Below are 26289 nucleotides of genomic sequence, written 5' to 3'. Positions count from 1 at the left end.
AGAGGACTCTGGAAAAAGATCCAAGCCAGAGCCAGGTTATACCTGTGGCAATGAGCGACTCACTCCCACTCTGGTTCTAGCCAGTAAGAGGCACCTAGATGCTGCAGTGTCTGGGCAGGAAAAGTCAGGCCCCAGTGCAGCTGGAACCTGGAATCCTGGCATGTGGAGTGGACAAAGGGAGATGGAACTGGCCTGGGATCCTTAGCAGGAGCCTTGAAAGCAGTAGAAAGAGGTAGAAGGGCTTCTCAAAATGGGATGTGTCCTCCTGGAACATGAGTTTTCCTGTGAGTATGAAAAGCATGGGTATACCTCGCTCTTCTTTCCAGAGTAGCAATTTATTGGAAGATTCAGGGGTGAGGAAAGGTTTTGGGTTTGGGGAGTTTTTTTTTTTTCTTTTTAAATAGAAATTACTTCTTTATTTATGAGCGAGAGAGAGAGAGAGAGCATGCAGTGGGGAGGGGCCAAAATTTTTTTTTTAATATTTATTTATTTATAGGCAGTAACCTCTTTGACATCAGCCACAGCAACTTCTTTCAAGACATGTCTCCAAAGGCAAGAGAAACAAACGTGAAAATGAACTTTTGGGACTTCATCAAGATCAACAGCTTCTGCACAGCAAAGGAAACAGTCAACAAAACAAAGAGGCAATCCATGGAATGGGAGAAGATATCTGCAAATGACACTCCAGATAAAGGTCTAGTATCCAAGATTTATAGAGAATTTCTCAAACTCAACACCCAAAAAACAACTAATCAAGCCAAAAAATGGGCAGAAGACATGAACAGACACTTCTCCAAAGAAGACATACAAATGGCTAACAGACACATGAAAAAATTTCAACATTATTAGCCATCAGGGATATTCAAATCAAAATCACACTGAGATACCACCTTATACCAGTTAGAATGACCAAATCAACAAGACAGGAAACAAGTGTTGGAGAGGGTGCAGAGAAAGGGGAACCCTCTTACACTGTTGGTGGGAATGCAAGTTGGTGCAGCCACTCTGGAAAATAGTGTGAAGATTCCTCAAAAAGTTAAACACAGAGCTCCTCTATGACCCAGCAATTGCACTACTGGGTATTTACCCCAAAGATACAAATGCAGTGAGAAGAAGGGACACCTGCACCCCAATGTTCATAGCAGCAATGTCCACAATTGCCAGACTGGTAGGAGCTGAGATGCTCTTCAACAGATGAATGGATAAAGAAGATGTGGTCCATATATACAATGGAATATGACTCAGCCATAAGAAAGGATGAATATCCACCATTTGCATCAACATGGATTGAACTGGAGGGAATTGTGTTGAGTGAAATAAGTCAAGCAGAGAAAGACAATTATCATATGGTTTCACTTATGTGTGGAACATAAGGAATAGCATGGAGGACATTAGGAGAAGGAACGGAAAAATGAAGGTGGGGGGATTCAGAGGGAGAGAAGAACCATAAAAGACTATGGACTCCAGGAAACAAACTGAGGGTTTTAGAAGGAGGGAGAGTGAGGGAATGGGTGAGCCCAGTGGTGGGTATTAAGGAGGGCACGGATTGCATGGAGCACTGGGTGTTATATGCAAACCATGCATCATAGAACACTACATCAAAAGTTAATGATGTACTGTATGGTGACTAACATAACATAATAAAAAAAGTATAAAAAATGATGTGTTAATTTATTTGCAAGAGAGAAAGAGAGCAAGCAGAGGGAGAGAGAATCTCAGGCAGACTTTGTGCTGAGCACAGAGCCGGACTCAGGGCTCAATCTCACAGCTCTGAGATCATGACCTGAGCTAAAACCAAAAGTCAAATGTTCAGCTGACTGAGCACCCCTCCACTCCATTGCCCCTGGATTTCCAGAATCTTAAAGTTTTTAACACTTGCGAGCTCTCACAAAAGTTCCAGAATCACACTGTTCAGTGTTACGTAACGTGTATCTTTTCCTGAAAATCTGTAAAGCGGAAAGAGAAATTTTGTCTTGGCAGTGGTTCTTGCTTCTGGCCACACCTCCCCTGTCCCTGCCAGGGGTTTGAGCGCATTCTCCTTTGCGGTGGAAAGGACTCTGGGGCAGTGTGAGGAGTACTGGGGGAGGAACGTCCCAGAAGCTGAGAGTGAGAACAGAGTTGTGATGGTACAGAAAACCCGGAATGTGGCAGAGGGCAGGGTCTGAAAATCCTGTGCCCTTCCACAGTCTCTTAATTTTGCAGGGGGGTCCCTGGAGCGAAAGGTGGGACAACGGACACCTTGTACTCACATGGCTAGAGCTCAGTTGTAGACCACACAGGGGCCCATGTTCACCCAAGACGCCCCACCTACAGAGAAGGGGCAAACATGGGAGGAAACAGCGATGGGTTGGGAGGTACAACCCTGGAGGGCGCTCCTTTCCTCCTTCCTGGTTTTCTCATCTCTTGTCTAGAGTCTCTTTGTCTCTGGGACACTTAAAGTGAGCTACGATGACACACACACAAAAGTGACCCTTCAGAAGCATAACCCAATTGAGGATTTTGTGTATAACTTCCAGTGAGCAGGGGATCCTAGCAAATAAAAAACAGACAATTCCTGAGCGCTTTCCAGCGGTGGTACTGACGAGTCCATCAGCCCCACCCAAGGTGAGAGGTATAATTATTATGTCCATCCCGGTTTTCACGAGCGACTTTTAAGAGCGAGCTGAGCCCCAAAGAATGAAGAAGTTTCTGCAAGTGCAGCAGACACCATGGGCCCTGCTGGTTCCCTCACTCAAGACGGCTGCCTCCATTCCTGGGTGGTGATGGTGGGTGGCTTCCAGCGCGCTCTCCTCTCTAGAGAACTGCCCCCAGCTAAGGGACTTCCTGGTCCAAAAGGCTACGCTGTGCCCCACGTCCTGCCACAGCTAGTGACCCCGACTCCCTGAAAGGTGGGGCCTGCTCTGCAGTGCAGACTTTGCTCCAGGCAACCTGGCCGTGGGATATGCTAGACCCGCCTCGCCTCTGGCCAAGACAGCATTTTGGCCCAGCTCCCCTCTTGCCTTACCCTGCCCCCCTCTCTCCCTTCTCCGGAGTGTGCTCTCAATAAATCACTTTCACCACACTCTCAGGCTCTGTTTCTAGGGAGTTGAACCTAAGACACCAGGTTGCACAAGTAGGAAGTGGCGGTGCTGGCCCCAGAGCCCTCACTCCTCTCTATTGCCTCCCCGACTGAGAAAACATCCAGTTTGCAGCAACAGTTCCTGGAGAAAAGTCAGGTAGCCTTGAACATGGAAGCATTGCAGCAGCAGATGTGACCCGGAGACATCGGGAGAGCTGGCGGACATTAGAAAGAGCAGGCGAGCAGTGGCCATCCCTGCGGCTGGAGCGTGGGGTCCTGCTGGAAGGGAAGGTCACCCGGACCCTGACCTCTGTATTACCTAGCCCCGCCAGCCTTCGGTGCATCTGTCTTGGTCCACATGCCATTGCTTCCTGTGTCCCAGGTGCCCAGCATTGCAGACCCCCTGGGGTGCTGGAAAATCAGAGAAAACTGTGCGTGATGCTGTAGGAAGGGAAGAAGAGCTAGGAGCTCTAGGGCAGCCCAAGCTTTTAGAGGCTGGCGGCATTGGGGTGGGGGTGGGGGACTGAGGGGGACTGACCTGGGCCAGTGGGGACTGGGGAAGGGGTCTTTAGCCCAGGCCCATTCCTGCCCCCTGACTCTGGCTGTAAGGCCTGGGGTAAATCCAGCATGGTTAGCCTAGAGGTTTCCCCAAGTCCCTCCCGGCCCTGACACCCTGTTCCACACCCAGAATGAGTACTTTTATTTAGTTAGGGTTGGTTTTTCTTAGACATTTTCTTTTCCTTACCAGAAATATACCTAAAGGCAGAGAAGCAGGAGACATATATATTTTTGTTGCTGTTGTTACAATAATCTTTTCATCCTGATTAACCCTCCCATTTACTCTTCATTTTTATCTGTGTCTGCCTGTCTGTCTGTTTACTGGAGTGTGGTTGACATAAAACATTACGTTAGTTTGAGATGTACTACATAGTGATTAGACAAGTCGATACTGTAAGGAGACATATATTCTTTTTTTAACTTATTTTTATATTTTTTAAGATTTATTTATTTGTCAGAGAGAGAGAGAGAGCACGAGCGGGGGAGCAGCAGGCAGAGGGAGAAGCAGGCTCCCTGCCGAGCGTGGAGCCCGACATAGGGCTGGAACCCAGGACCCTGGGATCATGACCTGAGCCAAAGGCAGACACTTAACTGACTGAGCCACCCAGGCATCCCAAGAAGACGTATATTCTTTTTTTTTTTTTTTTTAAAGATTTTATTTATTTATTTGACAGAGAGAGATCACAAGCAGGCAGAGAGGCAGGCAGAGAGAGAGGAGGAAGCAGGCTCCCTGCTGAGCAGAGAGCCCGATGCGGGGCTCAATCCCAGGACTCCGAGATCATGACCTGAGCCAAAGGCAGCCGCTTAACCCACTGAGCCACCCAGGTGCCACGAAGACGTATATTCTTAAAGAAGGAAGTAAAGAAGGAATAGCCCAGAGCATCCCACTGGGAAAGCATGCAACTTCTGTAAAGCTTATTATTTTATCTTGAAAATCATGTATATTTAGCATTCCAATAACGTTATCTATGTTTATCTTAAGATAAAAATAATGCTTTTCTTCCCATGTTTCTGAGCAAAACGGTCCCGCTGGGAAGATGTACCTGTTTGTTCTGTAGCTTGGCATCCCCCTGGGGTGCCTGTGTGAACTGTAGTTTCTGCAGTCAAGCAGGCTCCTGAAGCAAAGGGGTCAGCCATCCACCTGAAGACCTATTTTTGTGGCCTTCCTATGAGAGGCAGACTAATGCCCCCCCACCCCCAAATGTCCTCTTTCCTAATCTCCGGGAATGTGCTCCGTGACACGGCCAGGGGGAATGAACGCTACAGACGGAATTAAGGTTGCTCATCGGCTGGTTTATAAATTAGGGATATTTTCCTGGAATCTGAATCCTGAATGGTGGGTTGGAGGGCTGCTCCAGGGAAGACAGACAAAGCAAATAAAATGAACAGAGCATCAGAAGTCTGGCACTCTCCCCCACAGGGCCCAGGGCTTCAGAGTAGGCACCCTGGAAATAGCCAGGGGCAGCCTCCACCGCCCCCCGCTTCCCCCGCACAGCCTAGCAACAGTTCACTTTCAAGCCCCCATGTTTGGAACAGGCCTGGGAAGAGCTTAAAAGCCGCGGGTCTTCAGCGCAGAGATGGTTTTATTTCTTGACTTCCTTTGGGCGAACTTTGGTACATATCTGCTAAATCAGACTGATGAATTTCATGATTTGGTTCCTCTGTGCTCTTGCTTATTTCCGCCTGGGTGATCTGTCCATGACCGGGAGTGTTATGGCTCCCAGTGCTATTGTGTTTCTGTCAATTCTCCTTTGTATTTTAACAGGCTTTTCTTTATATATTTCAATGAGAGGTAATTTACAGCAATAATGGTTCATGAGTGTGTTATTCTCATGGTGAATGGTCCCCCTGTCTACAGAGAATGACTCTCCTTCATCACGGTGGGTACCCTGAATTCCCTTTGGTCTCATATGAACATTGGGGGTTCTTGCTTGGTTGGGTTTGCTTGATCTACCTGTGCCCGACCTCTTACCTATGACCTTTCTGGGTCACTTCCTCTGTTGTCAATAGCGGTAGTCAGTTCTGCAAAAACCCAATTCTCAAAGTCTTTGCCTTTTAATAGGGAGGCTGACCCACTTGAATTTATGGTCAGAATGGCTCTTCTTGGTCTGCAATTATATGTTAGGCTTTCTGGTTTTCAATATGTGGACTAGATTTTTCCCCGCTTCTACCTTCTCTGCCAAAAGCTTTGGGTTCTGTTTGCATGATGGTATATTTACCATCAACTTATTCAAAGCCTTCTTTAGCTTGTAGGTTTATTTAGGAAACTCATGAGCAAGGTGGGCTCTACTGAGTCCCTTTTACTTAAGAACAGAGGCTACCACCCATGTTTTATTCACCCATTTTTTTGGGCTCTGTGACTGGAATTTGGATTTTTCTAATGGAATTTGGATTTTTCCATCTCAGTTATTATTACTAAAGTATATTTGCACACTATGTATATGGACATTGGCTTTCAAAACGGACTTCTGCATCTGTGTACAGTTTTAAACAATGACTTATTTTTTTTTAAAGATTTTATTTATTTATTTGAGAGACAGAGATCACAAGTAGGCAGAGAGGCAGGCAGAGAGAGAGGAAGGGAAGCAGTCTCCCTGCTGAGCAGAGAGCCCGATGTGGGGTTCGATCCCAGAACTCTGGGATCATGACCGGAACTGAAGGCAGAGGCTTTAACCCACTGAGGCACCCAGGCACCCCTGTAACAATGATTTAGACTGAGCTCTCTGTCCACGGGTCTCTGCAGCCCCTACTCAGCCGTCACCGCCACGACTTGCTCTCAAGTTCGCCATTGTTCTTGGCTGGCTAAGCTGACCTCAGACTTCAAGGATGAACTCCGAGAAGGGCACCTGGCTAGGAGACCTTGAACCGCATGCATGTAAGGATGCTTTCCAGCCGCTCCATGGTCTCTGGGCCTGAGTGCTGCAGACGAGTGGAGGTGGCCTGATTTTTGCACCTTTGTGGGAAATTTGCTTTTTTCTGGCCTAGATTCTTAGAGATTTTTCCCTTTATGTTTGTACTTCAAAGCTTTTGCCAAAATGCATCTTGGTATGACTCTCCTTTCACCATTCTGCTAGAACGTGGAAAGGCCAGCTGGACCAGGCACTCACAGGAGGCACATTTCCTTTATGAAATTGTTGATGCTGTAGTTCAAAAATGGTTGAATGTTAGCCATTCTGTCGGTCCGAACCAGCAGCACTCTCTTGAGCCCACTTAAGTGTGTCTCCTTTTTTTAAAAATAAACTTCTTATTTGAGATTAGTTTTTAGATTTACAGAAAAATGACAGAGATAGGAAGTTCCCCTATGTTCCTCACCCAGCCTTCCCTATTATTAATATTTTAGGTTATTGTGGTACATTTAATATAATTAATGAATCAATATTGATTATTCTTAGCTAAAGTCCATACTTCATTCAGATTTCCTTTTTTTTTTCTCTCTCTCTCTCTCTAATGTCCTTGCTCTATTCCTGGATCACAACCAGAGTACCATACTATATTTCATTGTCATATCTCCGTAGGCTCCTTTTGGCTTCAGATGTTCCTTATTTTTGAAGACCTAGACCGTTTTGAGGAGTATCCGGAAAATGGGCTTCAACTAGAATTTGCCTGACATTTTCTTTGTGCTTAGGCTTGGGGTGTGGGTTTTGGGAAGGAAGACCACAGAGGGAAATTGGCTTTTGCCTCTTCTCATACCAAGAGTGCATCTTATCCATGTGACTTATAACTGTTGACCTTGACATTGGTCTCCTGGCTGAGGCTGTGTGTGTCTGATTTTTCCAGCATCAAGCTACTTTTCTCCCCCGTTTCCATAGTGTACTCTTTGGAAGGAAGTCACTTAAGAAGTGGTTCCTTCTGGGGGCGCCTGGGTGGCTCACTGGGTTAAGCCTCTGCCTTCAGCTCAGGTCATGATCTCGGGGTCCTGGGAGGGAGCCCCACATTGGGCTCTCTGCTCAGTGGGGAGCCTGCTTCCTGCCCCTCTCTGCCTGCCTCTCTGCCTGCTTGGGATCTCTCTCTCTCTCTCTGTCAAATAAATAAATAAAATCTATAAAAACAAAACAAAAACAGAAAAAGAAGTGGTTCCCTCTGCTCTCACCTCTGTGAGCTTGAGATATCTATACAAATTATTTGGAATTCTTCTGTATAGGAGATTTGTCTGTTCTTTGCCATGTATTTATCCAAAACAGCACAGACACACGGATATTTATTTTTAAGATTTTTTTAAAAAAAATTATTAAAAAGTCCGAAAATCGGCCATCTCTCCAAGGAATTCTGGATCCTTTTTGTGGAGTACGGTATTAGAAACCAAGATCTGGATGTGAGGTGTATGTGTTGCTACTGTGGTGCCTACTGTGTTTTGATTTTGGTTCCGTTTCATCTGTTCTCATTTTCCCTCCAGAGCTCCCTTCTCCAGTGTCCCTAACTGTTAGCTCCTCCCTCATCAGACTCACCACTTTCACCATCTCCTCTGAATTCTGGGAAATATCTCAAGTTTGTCCTTCACGCTATTGATTTTTATTTTTCTTGGCATTAACTTTGCTCTCTAATACCTCCAAAGCAGATTTTAATTCGGCGCTTCGGTATTTAATTTTCTTCCACGTCCTCCGTACCTCCTTCTCTGTCCTACCCCACAGTAAACCAGAGATTTGTTTTTTCCTCTGAGCTTTCCAGAAGTTACTTTTATTCCTGAGTATTTAGTCCTTGTGTTCTCCATTGGCTTTGTCTGTCCAGACTTGGTATTTCCTTCACACACACTCACATTAATTTGATTCCAGGTGACGGGGAATGACCCAGTGAGCACAGCAGACCGAAGCTGCTGCCTCCTGGAGCTTATGTTCCAGTGGGAGGAGACAGATGATGAAACAACCAGACAAAACGGATAGTAGGTCGGATGCTGTGAAGGGCTGAATGGTGTCCTCTAGAGATAGGTTGAATCTCCAGGACCTTAGAATGTGGCTTTATTTGAAAACAAGGTCACTACAGATGTAATTAGTGAAGATGAGCTCATACTAGAGTAGGATAGCCTTGTAATCCAACACGGCCAGTGTCCTAACAAGAAGACAATGTGAAGAGAAAGGGGAGAATCGCTCTACGAAGTAGGAACAGGAGTTACGCAAATTGTTGGCAATGGCAGAAGCAAAGAGAAGGGCATGGGAAAACCCCAGAGCCTCCAGAGACCATGGCCTTGGCGACACCTTGACCTTGGACTTCCAGCCTCCAGAACATGAAAGAATACATATCTGTTGCCTTTGGTCACATAGTGTGTGGTACACTATGTTGCAGCAGCCCTCGGAAACGAATACAGACATCCATCAGTGTAATGGACAAAATCAGCAGAAAATGGACAAGGATTTAACTTTCTTTCTTTCTAAAAAATATTTTATTTATTTATTTGACAGAGAGAGAGAGAGAGAGCATACACGGAGGGGGAGCAGCAGAGGAAGAGGGAGAAGCTGGCTCCCCACCAAGCAGGGAACCCTATGCAGGGTTCAATCCCAGGACCCTGAGATCATGACCTGAGCTGAAGTCAGATGCTTAATGAGCCACCCGGGCACCCCTACTATTTAACTTTTACATGAAGCACTCAGGAAAGGCCTCTGGAAAAAGCGAACAACTGAGCAAGGAGGAAAAGAAGGGTGGAGAAGACGCTGTGCAGGCCTCTGGGGAAAACTGCTTCCCCACAAGGACTCCTTTGCCAACACACTGGGCTCTGCTCCCTCCAGCTTATGTGATGTTGGAATCCTTTCTGGGCACCTGCAGCCGTGCGGGGCGGTGGAGGGACCTGAGCTGCCCTGTCACCCAGATCCAGGCTTGAATCCGGCCCACCACGTCCCAGCTGCGTGACTCGGGGTGATGCTTAACCTCTTTTTTGAGTCTCACATTCCCCATCTGTGACACAGGGACGCAATATCACAGGCAGTCTGAGGGCTCTGGGGAGGACTGAATGAGCCAGCGAAGGTCAAGGCTCTGCATCAGGGTCTGGCTCTGGGTCAGGGCACCGGCCACTTTGGCTGCTATCTCCATCATCAGTCAGGTCACTCCTACCTCTTGTTGGAGCTAGACTGTTGAAGAGCAGAGCACCCAGGTCCCACTCTAATTTCCTGCAGACTTTCAGCCAGTGCTTCTGCTTCACACACAAAGGCTCTTTAAGCCTGAAAGCTCACAGAACTTCATGGGGCCTCTGAGGGGCAGGAAGAAGCTATTTCAAGTGCCCACCCTGGGGAGACGCTGCCCTGTGTGGCAGGAGGATGTTGGCACAGCATGGAGCTCCTCTCTCCACCATGCCCCCGCCCTCGCCCCCGCCCCCGCCCAGCTGATCCCTGCAGAGCAGGCCCTCCACGGCTCCGGGTCCTCCAGACCCCATGGACCGACTGGACGCTCAGGACACACAGCCTGTGGGGAAACAGTGTGGGCACATCCGGCCGTAGCGACCTGGCCAGCTACCCTCCCCAGCTATGGTTTCCTTCTCTGCACAGGCTCTTGGGACTAAAATGTCACGTACAAGCATGGTGTCTGCTCCTGAGACCAGGGGACAAACCGCGGGTGCTCTGCTTCCCTTGTTCCTGGCGCTGCGCCTCGGTCTTCCTGTCTTTGAGCTGAGGACTTTGGAAGACAAGGATTCTAAATGGCCACCTGCTCTGACCGGTGTAACCCGGAACCTGCCCAAGATGGAAGGGGCATATCAGCATTTGGCATCTGGGGTCTCCATACCCAACAACCCTAAATATGGGCATAAGGGAATGGAAGAGACAGAGAGGGAAAGGGGACCGCTCTAACTATGTTTGCACCTGCTTATAAACTCCTAGCACCTCCCACTGCCCCCTGGATTAAAGACCAAACTCCTTAGCTCGGCATTCAAGGCTTGTGGAACCTGGCTCCAAATTCTTTTTTCAGCCACGACACTCCTCCCTGGAATTCCTGCTGGTCCCTGGTGCGTGGTGAGCACGGGTACTCTACCTTCTTATCTTCAGCCCTCCTTCCCTGCTGGGCACCTGCAGGCCCAGGTCCCTGGCCAGCTGCAGATGCTCCCCTGGAGCTCTGTGTGAACCCTCTCCCCAGGTGGGATGAGTCACTTCCTCCCTTTGTTCCCAGGCCCCTCCTGTTCCTGATCCCCAGAGAGGTAACCAGCTTCCTCACCAGCTGTGAGCAACCTGATGGCTGACAGAGTCTGTGGGATGAGCAGACAAATGACAGACCGAGACCACTCGCAGCGGGGCAAACTCCTAGATGGCCCTTTCCGTTCCTGGGGTGTCGCGAGAGCGGTCAGGAGCCCAAGCTTCCAGTCCCAACAACTGTACTTCCTCGTTGTGCCTTGGGTCAAGATAGTCCCTCTAGCTCAGCCTTTTCACAACAAAGGAGGTAATGACTCACGCTCTGCTTGCCTCTTAGGTCCTGCTGAGAGGAAGCTCCATGGGGCTCTACTCTCAGCACCCAGGCCTTGGGCCACGGCTGGCTAAGCCAGGACAAAGCCAAGGGAAGCCAGCGCCTGGGAGCCTCTCCCCACGTGCAAAATGCCAGGATGAGATGAAACAGCTGAAACTCGTGGCTATTTCAGAGTCAGGGATGTGGGGAAGCCCAGGGCATAGCGTCCGTCTGTCCTCCAGGCTGTGGCCAGCCGCACCTACCTTAAGCTTTTTGACACTGGTGCAGGGGTCGTTGGAGAAGCTCTCGGTGTCCGAAATCTCAATGTCCTCACCATACAGGACCCCGGTCAGGTCGTTCCTCACCTGTTACAAAGAGAAAGCAGTGGGTGGGTGTGCTGGCGGCCACAGGAAGGACGGGAAGTGTTGTTCAGAGGGGTCGGCCTGGGGAAGCAGCTCAACCGGGCTGGTTTTCTCCACCACCAATGCAAAAGGAGTGATTTTCCCCCTTTATTATAAACTAGACGACCCTGGGAGACCCAGGAGATGCGCCCATCCCACCGGGCAGACGACACACGGGTGGCAAGGACAGCAGACTGGAACCATGCAGGGGTTTCCCGGGAGAGTCAAGACAGGCAACCGAATCTCTGGCCTTTCGTGCTGGTGTTTCTCTGCCTTATCACGCGGTTTCCAAGTCAGACTGTTCACATATACCTCTATTTACATTTTGCATTACTTGTTTGCAATATTTCACTTCCAGGGTGACGACAGAGTAAGACACTCAGATAGACAGTGCAGAATAGAGGAAGGAGCGAGGGGTCTGGAACCAGCCCGGGCTGTTACACGTAACTTCCTGTCCACCGACACGCAGACGGCTAACATCTGTGTGTTTAGAGGGCAGAGGTCTTCAAACTCCAGGGTTCGACGGGTCCAGCCAGTGTGTGAAGCAGTCTGTGTGGAAGGATGTCAGGGAGTGGTGGCGACAGTGGCAAACGGGTGACCCCACGTCCCATCTAAGGTGGCAGCTGTGCCATTCATGCCATGCCAGAATGCCAGTTTGGGGTCAGTAGACCTTCTGATTTTGGGGGAAGAACTCCAAAATCTAGGTTTTTAAAAATACAAGATCTTTTCATATCTTAAAATGTTGACATGACTTTGAATTATTCACACACACACACACACACACACACACACACACACAAACACACATATATACACAGCAGAGTAAGGACCAAACCAAAGAAATTACGAAGTTTGTATCCAACCTGTGGCCATGGCTGAGCGCCTGCTGAGAGAAAGCAATGGAAACTGAAGGGCGTGTTTCAGTAAAAACAACCTGGGTCGGGGGATTAGGGCCCCAGGTTCTAGGTTCTGCTCTGTCACTAACTTGCTTGTGACCTTGGTTTCTTCTTCCTTAGAAGATCCTTACAAGCCCTTCTTGTTCACATGTTCACATGGCTATTATCAAAAAAACAGGAGACAGCAAGCATTGACGGAGTCGTAGAGGAATGGAACCCTCAGGGCACAAAATGGTGCAGCCCCTGTGGAGAACAGTAACGGCAGCCCCCCCCCCCCCCAACAGGAAACGTAGAACACTCTGTAAGCCAGCATCCTGCTCCTGTGTATATTCGCAAAAGAACTGAAAACAAAGTCTTCAAGACGTATGTGTATGCACACATCCGTAGCAGCATTATTCACAAAAGCCAAAAGACGGAAGTGACCCCAAAGCCTATCGGTGGATGAAAGGATAAACCCGTGTGGTGTCTACAGGCCATAGAACGTTATTCAGCCTTACGACGGAATGAGGGTCTGACCCAGGCTACCACGTGGACCAGATGAAGACATTATGTTAAGTGAAAGGAGCCAGACCCAAGGGACAAATCCTGTAGGATTCCACTTAGAGGAAGTACCTAGAGGAGTTGAATTCATAGAGACAGAAAGTAGACCGGTGGCTGCGTGGGGTTGGGGAGGAGGGATGGGTAGTTAGTGTTTGAGATTTATGGGGACTGTTTGGGAGGATGACAAAGGTCTGGGGACAATGGCAGTGCTGCTTGCACAACAGAATGAATGTACTTAATGTCATGGAACTGGACACTTAAAAATGGTTAAAATGGATGGGGGTGTCTGGGTGGTGCCGTCAGTTAAGCGTCTGACTCTTGGTTTTGGCTCAAGTCATGATCTCAGGGTCATGGGACTGAGACCTACGTAGGGCATGCTTAGTGTAGAGTCTGCTTGGGATTCTTTCTCCCTCTCCCTCTGCCTCTACCCACTCTCTCTAAAAATCAATCAATCAATCTTTTAAAAATGGTTAAAATGGTCGCCTGGGTGGCTCCATCAGTTCAGCATCTGCCTCCGGCTTAGGTCATGATCCTGGGGTCCCGGGATCGAGCCCTGCATCAGGCTCCCTGCTCAGCGGGAAGCCTGCTTCTCCCTCTCCCGCTCCCTCATGCTTGTGTTCTCTCTCTCGCTGTGGCTCTTTTTGCCAAATAAATAAATAAAATATTTTTTAAAAAAAGGTTGAAATGAAAATTTCATGTTACATATATATTATCACAGCAAAAAAAAAAAAATGCACTTCTTCTTTCAACAATTGGTAGAGTCTTCTAATGTATATATCAAAGTGGAATAATTTGGCCCTAAACATTACAGGATGGTCCCTAGGAAGCCACACGGTGGAAGGGGAACTAAGGGGTTTCAGTGGGAACTGCTGTGTTTTATTTCTTTAGGACAAATATGATATAAATAGGACAAAATATGAACATCTGTTAATTCTGGGTAATGAGTCCATGGGTGTTTGCTATTCTGTGTTTCCTGAACGCTTGAAATACTCTGTGATAAATGTTTTGCACTGAGAACGAAGCTGCCACAATCAGGGTGAACCTTGCCCATCCTTAGATTTTACCTCTATTTTGACAGAAGACTGGGAACTAGTTATTGGACTGAAAAAGGTGACTTTGGCATTACACTCCATTTCTGCTGCCACAAATCCTTCGTGGATGCAGGTGGAGACCCACTGTTGTTTTGCATGTTGGGGGGCATTATGAGGCAACAACAATCATTAGACACAGAAAATGTGCAAAGTCACCCATGCAAGAGCCAGTGCAGCTGACGCACGCTCTACCCAGCATGCACAGTGGCCCTCAGCTTGCTCACTGCACACACTCACGGGAACTGTTAAAGCTCTCTTGGGCCTCAGTCTTTGCACCTCTGAAATGGGCGCAATACAGTGTGTAATTTACAGGGTTGTTTCGGTGCCCAGTAAAAACATTGAGGATGTGCAATGGCTTTGTAAACTCTCAAGTTCTTTATGTGGCTTAAAAGCTAGAACAATCACGTCCAGGGTTAAGGCAAGCCATCCAGGCTGTCAGTGGCTTGGAGTATCTCTCTGTGAATAAGAATGAACATGGGGTATCTTGGTGGCTCAGTGGGTTAGGCCTCTGCCTTCGGCTTGGGTCGTGATCCCAGGGTCCTGGGATCAAGCCCCACATCGGGCTCTCTGCTCAGCAGAGAGCCTGCTTCCCCTTCTCTCTCTGCCTGCCTCTCTGCCTACTTGTGATCTCTGTCAAATAAATAAATAAAATTAAAAAAAAAAAAAGAATGAACATGAACACTGTATATGATTAGGGCAAATAAACCATCCTTTTAGGCAGTCAGAACTCAAAACAAAAAAACTAAAACACCCTGGAGGTCATCTCACTCTGGCCCTAATTTCACAAATGAGGAAACTCAAGTGTCCCTCTCAGTTCTGTGCTCTCCCCATGCTCCCAGCCAGGCTCTTCTGGATCCTGCCAGCTGTGGACAGTTCTGGAAGCCTGATGAGCCAGAACAGGTCAGAACAGATGGCGGTACGATCAGCCACCATAATTTTAGCACCACGAAGTCTGAGCTCAGCTCAAGTATTTATTCTGATGGACCTCTTTAGAGGAAGCCAATGGAGGAATTCAGTAATAAATGGTATTTTTAAGAAACCAAAGTATGGAAAAGAAACAATGGAATTGATGTAACTCCTGAGGAAAGGGACCCATAATGTCACGTGTGGGATCGGAGACCGTTCAGTCCACTGCCTGAAGATGTAGGACAAGAATTTGTAAACGCCTATTTTTCCTTCTGGAATTGCAGGTTCTCTTGTTTAATGGGGCCCTTATCTTGCTATAAACTGCGTTTCTGCACTGTGCATTTCTGCACAGTGAATCCTAGGTTTTCATCACCTCTGCTATAAAAGCAGAAATACGTTCTTCTGGGAAAAGAATAATTTAATTTCCAAGAAAATAAAACACACACACACACACACACTCTCCAGTACAGTTAGGGTCCCACTGGGGGACCTAATCTGCATGGATGGGACAGAGGGGAAGGTCACCCCATTACCTGGAAGGAAAGAGCCAGGACTGCCAGAGGAGTGAGCAGGGTCATGGGTGGGGTCCCCAGTGTGCTAGAAGAAGAGTCAGGATGGGTTGAGTCCTTCAAGGCTGGGGCCCTGGGGCCAGTTCCCAGGGCTGAGGTCACCTGAGGGGAGAGCTCTCCCTGCTTCCGGACATGTGGTTCCGAGCCCAGGTTGCAGGAGGACCTCCCAGGAGCCCAATTCACTTAATGCCACAGAGAAGAACCAGGGAGTCAGAGCGCCAGGAATACATAATCTGGGATAGGCTTGGAAGCAACAGCAGCTGATTCCACCTCCTCCCCTCGCCCTCGGCCCAAGAACTGGTATGGACTAGATATGAAGTTGTGCCAGATAGCATGTCCCTAAAGCAATGGTTCTCAGATGTGGCCGCTGGACAGTAACATCGTTATCGCCTGGGACCTTGTTAGAAATGCAAATTCTCAGGGATCCTAAAGGAAGCAGGACAGTTTTCCAAGAACCATTGATCACAGTGTGAACAAATGTTTCCAAGGGCTTGGATATTTTCCCCCTTGATTAGAAAACCAGAATGTGTTAAATGAGTGAGGCCACTGCCAAAAGGGTGAGCAGGACTGGGAGCCACATTTAAAAGGCATCGCATCTAGAATGAAAGAGGGGGCAGGCTCCCTCTGGTCTGTCCTCTGTCCATGTCGGCTCACACCTGGCAAGCTGGGCTCAGTTCTGGTTGCCTTTAGGAGGGAGCGTGAAAAAGAGGATGAGGCTCAGAGGAGAGAGGTGTGCCGTGTGCCTAGGACAGGGACGAAGGACCCTTTAGGGATGCCAGGGACACGGGGAGCTGGATTATAAAGGTTATAAGGATGACAACAACCTCTCCTAAGGGGTTCTAGGCAGCCTTCGGAATCCAAGATCCAAATCCAAGAATTTTAACATTTAAGCTCTTTTAATCTCTAGGAAAGTACAACATCTTCAAAGAAGTCAAGAGCCAGGCAGAGTCAGCAGCTCTGGGGGAAAGGCCAGGGTCACAGTGACAGTCCTGCTCAGCAAAAGCAGGCAGAAAACCCCGTCAGGTCAGATCAGCCGTCTGAACAGCGGGCCCAGTAGGTAAGCACACAGTCTCCCTCCCAGCTAGGTCACGGGCCTGAGGGGGAAGGGGTAATGGGAACTTGTCACTCCAATGAAGCCATCACACTGGCCTCACTCGTCCAAAAGACTGAGGTGTCGGGGACACAGCCAGTCTGTAGGGGGAGAAGCAGAGAGGTTGGAGGAGGGAAAGGAGACCAGAGGAACAGGTATGTCAGCTGGCTAGAGGTCTTCCTAGACCTCAGGCTCTTAGCGGGGCTCCTGCTTCATTCCTGGGGCTGGAATTCCTTCTGACGCTCCGTCACTGCCAAGGGGTTTGACTCTCTTTCTGGACAGTTACCTAGTGCTCTGGTTATTCTAGATTGAAGACCTATTTGTTCTTGCCAGTCTCTCTCTTTGATTTTCTCATTCTCCCACTCATTTTTTCACTCTTTCACTCATTGGTAATATTGACATCTCTTCTATTCCGCATACCATGTGGGTCTCTTATCAGTGGGGGTGAGGGCCATTCAGATGACCTCCCTGGTACCTACCAAAACAAGGGAGGACTCTCAAGTTCAGGAGTTTGCTCTGGGAGACACTGTGATGGAGGAGCTGGACCCAGGCCAGGAGGAAAGGCGGGAGAAGGACTCCAGGCCGAGGAGCCCTGCAGGCGAAGGTCCCACAGGGAGAGAGCAGTAGGGAAGCTAGAAGAGCCAGACTGGGCTAAAGCAGAGCATGGGCCAGGGATGGGGGAGGGAGGGTTTTGGGCACAAAACGAAGAGTAGGCCACAAGGGCCTCAATGCTTACACCAAGAATGGTCTTAAGCCTAGGCACAGTGGGAAGTCAGTACGATGTTTCAAGTTGGGGTGACATAACTAGAACCGTGCCTTAGGCTGCTGTGGGCCAGTGAAGGGAAGAGACAGGAAGGGTACAGGAAGGCCCAGGAAGTGGCCCCAACAACCCTCCAAGTGAGAGATTCTGGAAGCCCTGCTGGAGATGCAAGAAGTGGCCCACTTAGGGGTAGCTTCGGGACAACTAACAATCTGCACTCGTCCTTCACGGCTGTGTAACAAAATTTCCCCAAACTCTGTGGCTTCAAACAAGATATATTTATCATCTCACATAGTTTCCATGGGTCAGGAATGTGGGAGCAACTTAGCTGGGTGGTCCTGGCTCAGAGGATTTCATGAGGTTGTGGTCAAGGTATCGGCTGGGGCTGTAGTCACCTGGAACTTTCTAGATTGCCTATCAGAACCGCCTAGGGAGTTGTATAAAATACTGATGCCCCGGCCACATCCTAGAGCAATGTGAATTCCTGGGCACCAGCCTTTTCAGAGCTCCCCAGGCGACTCTCACGTGCTGCTAAAGATGGGAACCGCATGTTTTAGGAGTAAAAGCTACAGGCCTGCCAGACTCACAGTGGGGTTGTCAGCCTGCCCGAAACCCCCCATAGCACTGTCCCCACTTTCCCCAGGTCTGGGGCACCAATCTTCCTTTATGAAAGCTTTCTTCACCCCTCCCCGACCTCTCCTACCGCATCTCATGGTTATGTCTCCTCTTTTGTCCCTGCCATTCCTGGCCCTGATCCTGCCATTCCTGGCCCCAGCGTGAGGAGCAGGTCTTGACCACGTCAGAAGCAAGAACAGAAAGAATGAAAGGAGCAAGAAGGTGTAAGAGACAGTAAGAAAGGCAGAAGAGGAAAGCAGAGCGTTGGGACAGCTCTAAGTGATCACTGTCCGACCACGCGTTCTGGGCAACAAAGGCTCTCACGGAGGACATGAAGGGCAAGGGGGAGACCACAGGGAGACCTTGGGACACTTGGCTCCTGTGGCCAGGAGTTCCCTGGGCCACGAGGCTGCTGCACCAGCTGGGGAACCATCTAGAAAGGCAGAGATGCAGGTAAAGGTGGGGAGAACCAGATCTGTGCCACATGCACTTTACAACTCTTCGAAAATTCTAATTAGGTTACGAAATGAACTTGAGAGCAAAGCGAATTCCCTGTTCTCCTATGGAAGTGGAGGTAACCTACTTTGTCATTCAAATGCACTAGCTATATATAGCCCTGGATGGTGCCAAAATGTCACTCCTCTTACCTGACTAAAGCATATAATTATAGATTTACTTCTATTCATTCATGAAATGTGTCTTCACTTGATTAAACAGTTCATTCAAGTAAAATCCATTAAACTATGGAACATGCTAAAATGTGGCTCGTTAGAGGCAGAGGGCACTGCTGTAGTTAAGATGCTAATTAGGATAAACAGGCATTTGAAACACTCAAATCTTTGAATAATTCAGGTCACTTTTACTGGGGCTGGAGCTCCCCAGGAACTACCATTAATTTAAGCTAATTAAAAAATAAGCCTGCAGAAGAGAAGACTAAGGCAGGAAGTGATGGCCAGGTTCAAACTCTGAAGGACTCTCCCATGGAGGAGAGGGCACCTGGTCCTGGGCACCCCCGTGGCAGAGGAGGGACCAACAGGTAAATGGTTCAGGAAAGCAAACTTCAGCCCAAAGCCAAAAGTACTTTTTAATGATGGAGAAGACTGCTTTGGTAGGTAGTGAACTCCCTGTCATCTGAGGTGTGCAAGGAGAAGCTGGGTGGGATGCAAGAGAAGGGAGTTTTCTCTCATCACCAATGCGTGTGGTTCCAAGGAAATTAGTGTTTCAAAATTCCACCTGTCCCTGCTCTGCCTTTTTGAAGTACCCCTCTGCAACTTTGAAGTCTTTCAGACATTTGGGGCATGCACTTAAATCCCCTGTTCCATGTGGCTGTATTTCCACTTTTCTAAACCTAATGAACATTCACTGAAGAAAACATTTTTTTTAAATATTTTATTTATTTATTTGACACAGAGAAATCACAAGTAGGCAGAGAGGCAGGCAGAGAGAGAGGAGGAAGCAGGCTCCCTGCTGAGCAGAGAGCCCGATGCAGGGCTCGATCCCAGGACCCTGAGACCATGACCTAAACCAAAGGCAGAGGCTCAACCCACTAAGCCACCCAGGCCCCCCAAGAAAACATTCTTTTTTAAAAAACAGAGCTATCCAGCTTTCAGATTTCTGTAAATGTAAGCTCTTAATAAGCTGTAACCAGAGGTGAACACAACTGAAAGTTTTTCACGAGGGTAAGTCCACAAGCGAACGTGTATGAGGTCTACCGCACCCATCGCACAGGATAACTAACACCTGTGGGCATCTATGCAGCTGTGTCCACATGAAGGCCATGTGCGCGTGGGGGATACGTGTGTGTTCACACGGCAGAGCCAACCGTGACCCCCGCAGGGGTATGTCCAAGTCCCAACCATCAGAATCTGAGAATGTGACTTGATTTGGAAAAAGTACCTTCGTAGATGACAAAAGGAAGGGCGGACTCAGGACACACAGACATGAGGGACGAGGCCTGTGATGACAGAGGCAGACTCGGGAGAGATGCAGCTATGAGCCAAGGAGCATGTGGAGCCATCAGGGCCCGGAAGAGGCCAGTAAGGACCCTGTCAGGGAGCGTTCATAGGGAGCAGGGCCCTGCTGACCCTGGCCTGCAGACCTTCAGCTCCAGAACACGAAGAGAATGAATTTCTGTTGCTTTAAGGCACCAGCTGCCGGTGATTTGTCATGGCAGCCACGGAAACAAATACACGTGGGGCCTCCCAGGACCCAGCCCCTTGCTGGTCCAAACCATGACCCCTGGAGCAGCGGGCCTTCGGTCCTGCCTCCACCTCACATCACAGGGAAGGCTGCCCTCTACTTGACAGTCACTGGTCTGTCCCAAAGAAATGGCAGTTTTTCTCGCTTCCCCAGCATTACCAAAAGCAGGACAGCAAGTGCAGGACCAGGAGCTGCCAGGTCTTGAGGCATGGGGGGCCCAGGTGGGAGCTGGGGAGAGCTGCCGTGAGAACTGGGGCTCTCACATGCACTCCCCAGCTAACACAGCAGCCCTGCGAGGGAAGGGCTGTTTGACTTCCTGGATCCAGCACCGGTCCTGCATGGCGTAGGTGCTCAAATCTATGGGGCAGATGAGAGAAGGAAGGGGTGCACACAGGAGGCAGCACTCACATGGGGGCTTAGAGGCAGAGGGTAAAGTCTGAGTCTGCAAGGGTTCATGCTGAGACCATCTGAGGAGGTCTTGCAAGGCTGAGCCAATGCCCAGCAGCCTGCCTGCGGGCCTCAGCCTGAAAACACAGCCCGCTTGCACAGGGACTGGCCTGTGGCTGCCCCTGGGAGAGACATGAGGCAGTTCCCTGCTGTCCTCACTATGGCACAGGGTGTGGGGGACCTGTGACCTGAGCCTGCCGAACCACTCACATCAGGCCCTTAGGACAGCTCTTACCTGCCAGTGGACCTCTGGCCAACCCGCACCGTGGCTGCAAACAGGGAGCCCAAGTGGCAGAGCTGGCCAGTGACAGTCTCCTGTACCCAGGATCCACCAAAGACATCTCCGTCCTGCCTTGCAGTCACCGCCACCTCCCCCGCTGCAGCAGTCCATCAGAGGTAGGGGAGAGCCTGCAGGCCATGCTCCTTGGCCCTGGTGCCCCACAAGCTTCTCAAGGGCCTGTCTCCCAGAATGGTACCTTGTAGGGTGACAATTGCCCGAGACTAACCTGCACGCGTTAGTGCAGGGACAAATGACTCCAGGGAACCAGGGTCCCTCTTCCCATCATCCAGCCTTGCAGAGTTTTAGAAATTCCAAAGAATTATTGTGATTGACAGAAGAAGGTCCCCTCCCCAAAGAGGCGCATATCCTCATTCCTGGAATCCTTTACTTTACGGGACTTTTGAAGGGCACTTTGCAGGTGGGATTAAGTGAAGGGTCTTCAAGCGCAGACTGTCCTAGATTATCTGGGTGGACCTGGTGTAATCCCAGGGGTCTTCAGACGGGAAAGAGGGAGGTGGTCCTCAAAGGAGACCTGACAACAGCAGGGATCTGAGAGAGACACGTGTGACAAAACCACACCATGGGCTCTGACGGTGGTGGATGGCACCACCAGCCAGGCAATGAGGCTGGCCTCCAGCAGCTGGAAAAGCGAGGGAACCGATTCTCTCCTAGAGCCTCCATAACACACTTGTCTGGCCCACACCTTGATTTTGGTCTAGTGAGGCTGATTTTGAACTTCTGAGCATTGTTCTATAACATAACAAGTTGTTTGTGTTGATTTGTTACAGCAAAATAGGAAACTCATAAATCAGCTCTGACTTTAAAATCCCACACAGCCCCAAACACCTCCTCCTACAGGAAGCCTTCCCTCATTCCCAAGCTGGGAATGGGGATTTCCTCATTCCCCTTCTCTAAACAGCACAGTCCTGGGCTCAAGGCCACTCTCTCCAGTGAACCAGAGACTGTCCTGAGGGTCCACACACCCTCCCTCCAGGAGCCCCGGCACCCAGCCCCGAGCCCCGGGCTTCCTGAGGAAGCGGGAGCAGGTCCCAGTCCCCTTCTTGGATATGCACACACCCCCAGCCAGCTGTCCTCCTTTGGCCTGCCACTTGTGCTGCTCCATTAGCTCCGTGAAGTCAGACCACGCTGACTGAGCTGCAGGGGAAAGAAATCAGCCATTGGAGCCCGACCACTCCCATGTGACAAAGCGCCCGTCACTTTAACGGCAGCAGGCTTGTGAGACCCAGACCAACAGTTACAGAAATATTCAGATATTAATAAAACAGGGATATCATCCAGCTAAGAGGAGGGACATTAGAGAAACCTCACCGGAGAGCACGGGAGGAAGCGGAATGCAGAGTCACCCCCTGGCCCGCAGAGCTCCTCCCCTGCTCTCTGGCACCTGGGGAGCTGTAGAGGGCACAGGGAAGCGGGCGCGTGGCCAGCAAGCTCCACCTGCATACCCCAAGGGGCTGTCACCAAGACTAGGGGACCAGTGTGGCTCTTGGGCCTCTGGGGGCTGGCCAGGACCAGTGTGGGAAGCCACCAGGAACTGGCTTTCTGCTCTCTCAGGGGCAGAACTTTCTAACGAGGATGGAAGGAACTTCTGTGGCAGGAGAGTGAGCTTCCCATCCCTGATGGTATGCAAGCAGAGGAGAGGTTGCTCTAGTGGGTACTTGGGCCTCCGATGGAGGGGCAGAAGACACAGCTGGGCCTCTGAGGAATGTCTCAAGTTCTTGAGCCTCCACTCCAGTTACGAGGGCGCAGAGGTCAAGGGCAGCCCGCCGGTGCACAGTCTCACCCTGCAGAAACAGACAGCTCCAGGCAGCTCGGGAAGCTGGCTTAGCTGTGGACCCGCATCCACCCTCTCCCTGCAAGGTGGAGCTGAAGGACTCCTCAGAGCCTTCGGGCATCGCTGCCCTTCTCACGTGCAGTTTTCTTGCCAGTCCTATAGTCCAAAGTGGGTTCTTTGTCCTCCACACAGTAATCTGCCAGGACGTCTTACGGCCCTGGCATTTGAAACCCCCCTCCTTTGTCTACATGGTCTCCCTCCTCCTCTCGGACTGCAGATTGGCAGTGTGGAGGGGGGAGGAAGAGAAGGCATTAGTGCCCACTGCACCCAGAGCCCACCCCTCTGCCTTCCTGCTCTTGCCCCTCACTCCCAGCCCTCGGGGAACAGGCAGGTTTGGGGGCTCGGCAGGATAACTCTGGAGTGCACTGCGTCCTCCCACCAACCTTAGAAAGCAGACATCATTTCTATAGATGGGGGACCTGACAGGTGAGGTGGCTTCACAGTCAGTAAGCTGCAGGGCCGAGATTCAAACTCCTGTTTGTCTGCTCCCCAAATCCAGGAGGATAGGCAGAGGGAAAAGAGAGGAGCAGTTGGAGGCAGCACCCTTCAGGGAAGTTCCCACAGTGACAGGACCAAAGAAGGGCTCATTCCCTTGAGTTTCCCTCCCCAGGCTGGGAGGCGTGAAGGCTGGGACTGTGCAGGGGCCTCTCCATGCATCTGTCTGGGACCTAATGCGAGCAATCAGGACATTCGGGAGAGAGAAGGCAGAGCTGGCCACATCCAAGGGATGGGGCATCAAGACCAGAAGGTGACAAGGAGGAGGGGTGATGCCTGAGATGTACTTCACCTTCTGGCCCCAATGTCACAGCAAAGGGACGTCTCTGTCCCTTTGGGGTGGGGTTGGCCTGGTCACCCTCAGGCCCACTCCCCACATCCCTGACACACTCCCCTACCATCCCTCCTTGGACAGCAGGGGAAACTGAGGTCCGGAGAGGGACAGGGCCTTGTCCCAAGTCACACAGCCGTCAAGGGGCAGAGCTGGATTCAAACCCGGCTTCCTGTGTCCCGCATTGGGGCTGCCCAAAGCCGTGTCGTTTGCAGCACCAACCAAACGGCAGCCCCAGGAGCCACCAGCCACAGCCCTTCCAGGTCCCTTTCCTGAAGCAGCGCCCAGTCTGGTTCCTTGAGGTTCTAGCGCCTAGCACAGGGCCGGGCGCAGAGCAGCTGCTTGGCAAACGCCATAAGGGCTGGAAATCTCACAGCAACCACACTGGGTTCAGAGTCTTTAACAGCACTGGCTCCAGCCTGCTCGCGCCTTGCCCGGAGCTTTGCAGAAACACAGATTCCCAGGTCCCACCCAAGACCCTCTAACTCTGGGAGAAGAGGAGGGGAGAGAGAGAGCAGTGTGTGTAGAAAGCACCCTGGGTCCTCTCCTACGGAGCCACATCCGGGGACCACTAGCCAAGTGATGCCCTTTCAGCTTTCCTGGTCTTAGCGGGCCCACTAGTCTAGACTACTTCATTCCCAAGGGCTCGATAACAGATACTATGCTGTTTTGCCAGAACCTTCCATCCTCCCTGCTGCTGGGAGTGTTGACTCCTGACAGCTGTGTGTCTCTCTCAGGGATTTGCCCTTGACTAAAACGGGCGGCCTTGTCCAAGTCCACACCGGTCCCCAGGGCAGCCCACACCAGTGACTGGGATATCCCCGAAGGGCCGTCTTAGCTCCAGAGCTCCCCCTGGGCTCTGCCGAGGCCTCTGTCACAAGGGCGTTTTGTGTCCGCAGCTCTCCCTCCTGAGGGCGTTCCCAGTAAACTTCCCGCCAGTCTCGGTCTCCAGTCCCTTTCCTGGGGAACCTAACCCGGGTCAGGCTCGCCCACGTGTGTGCTGACTCAGCCCAGACGAGCACTAGGTCCCCCCAGCTTAGGTGACCAGCCTCTAGTGCTGAGAGCTCACAGCTGCTGGAGAAACGCAGCTGCCTGCTTTGGGTTCTTCAGTGGTCACATCCTCGTGCTGGCTCAGACCAGAGTTCCTTCCCACTCAAACACGTTAAACTTCCCAAAGAGATTTCTAAACTTCACCTCAACTCTGAGAAAAGGCCAGTGAGCTACAACTACCCATATTCCCAACAGGCAAGCCTGTCTCTGCTATTCTGTTTCTGGAATGTGACTTCTGTAGACTCAGACTCTCATCTCTTGAGCTCCCTTGTCTTCGGACATCCAGGTGGGCTGGGCCAAGAAGAGGCCTCAGCAGTAGTCAGGGTGGGGAAGAAAGAACACCAGCCTTGGGCAAGTGGCCCCCGCTTCTTGCCACCAGTGACCACGCCCTCCCCTTCTCCGCCAGGGCACATGGGGAGTCTTTGCATTAGCCCCAATCGGTTCCTCTGGTCTCTCCCAAAGCACTTCCTCTAAAGTAAACTTTCCTCACCTCAGTCCTTTGAATATGCCCTCTGTTTCCCTCTATTTCCCCCTCTGTTTCCTGTACCTTAACTGGTACAATGGGTCTTTTTGGTAGAAGTCACCAGAATGTCAACAATTTTATATCCTCATTTTTTTCACCTCACATTTTATCCTATACCTTTATAATTCACTTTTCCCCCAAGAACATACACTAGTCACTTTAAGTTCCTGATCTCTGCTCTCCTCTGTCAAAGTCCTGCTGGCTGCTTTAAAGCCCCACTGCAAACGGCCCTTCCTCCATGAAGTCCTTCTGGATTTCCTGATGAGCTTCCCCTGAATGCTCTTCCCTCTCTGGTCCATGTTTTCTTGGCCCTGTTGTGGTCAAGAAACTGGGAAGTTTTTCTGGATCATCAATACCCCCAAAACAGCACACAGCAGGAGGGCTCCTTTGACCAACAGGTGGCTAGGGGAGAATGTCAGCCTAGAGTGATGGAAAATAGCTAAGATCAACATCTCCTCCAAGGTCAGGAAGGACAGTCTGCCCTGCCCTGGCCCAGAGCCGGTGGAGCCAGCGCCAGCCTGGAGAGGTGCTGAGTGTGTGTCCTGGGAGGGAGCTGGGGGTCAGGTGAGCCGATCACGTCCTGGGGTGGACACTGAATCAAAGTGCTGAGCAGGCCAAAAGCCCGGGATGGGAGCTTGAACTTGATGCTGTGCGAAGCTAAGCAGTTTTTACAATGTGTCTTCCTAAGAGCATATCCAGTGGCTCCAGGGAAGAGGAATTCACTGTGCACCGTGCAAGGGGAATTTTCCAAAGGGGACCAGAATGTGGAGGCACGCGGACTGTGGTTATCGTCATGGCTTACTAACCTGTCCCTCTGCCCCTGGGCTGAGAGCTCTAGGAGAGGCCCTGTCCAAGCACCTGTCAGGCTCCAGGACAGTGGCCTGGCTCAGTCAACACTGGCTGAAAGAATGAACAAGACCAACAGTGCCCTGTCCCTGTTTGTTGGCTGGAGGTGAGCATCACCAACACCTTCCTGTGGAAGCTTGAGAAGCTTCTGTGTTTCATCTGTATCACAGGGTATCTGAAAAGGTGAGGGGTTCTTAGACAAAAATGCTAGACTGTTCCAGAAAGGAAGCCACAGAGCAAAGGTAGAGACTGTTGTACTTCCAGGATCGCGAGAAAGGTAACAATGACAGCTCCTGAGCATCCCTCCTAAGCAGAGCCCACAACACATGTCATTCCATTCCTCCTGACTGCTTGGTATAAAAGGTATCATTTAGACCAGTTAATAGGTAACTGAAATGAGATTCAAAGATGTTGAGTCACTTGCCC

The 26289-nt window shown here is 50.3% G+C and overlaps 1 protein-coding gene across 1 annotated transcript in view; it reads right to left on the bottom strand.

The window, feature by feature from the left end:
• The window catches only part of GABBR2 (gamma-aminobutyric acid type B receptor subunit 2), a 338485-nt gene that overhangs the window by 155637 nt on the left and 156559 nt on the right, over positions 1-26289 (bottom strand). Inside the window, exon 4 of the mRNA XM_059142785.1 lies at positions 11236-11337. Within this exon, the coding sequence (XP_058998768.1) occupies positions 11236-11337 (102 nt within the window). The remainder of the gene's footprint in view (positions 1-11235; positions 11338-26289) is intronic.

This window comes from Mustela lutreola, chromosome 12, assembly GCF_030435805.1.
Source record: "Mustela lutreola isolate mMusLut2 chromosome 12, mMusLut2.pri, whole genome shotgun sequence".
NCBI classification, from domain to species: domain Eukaryota; kingdom Metazoa; phylum Chordata; class Mammalia; order Carnivora; family Mustelidae; genus Mustela; species Mustela lutreola.
Note: the sequence above shows the minus strand (reverse complement) of the source record. Positions and strands in the feature narration are given on the sequence as shown.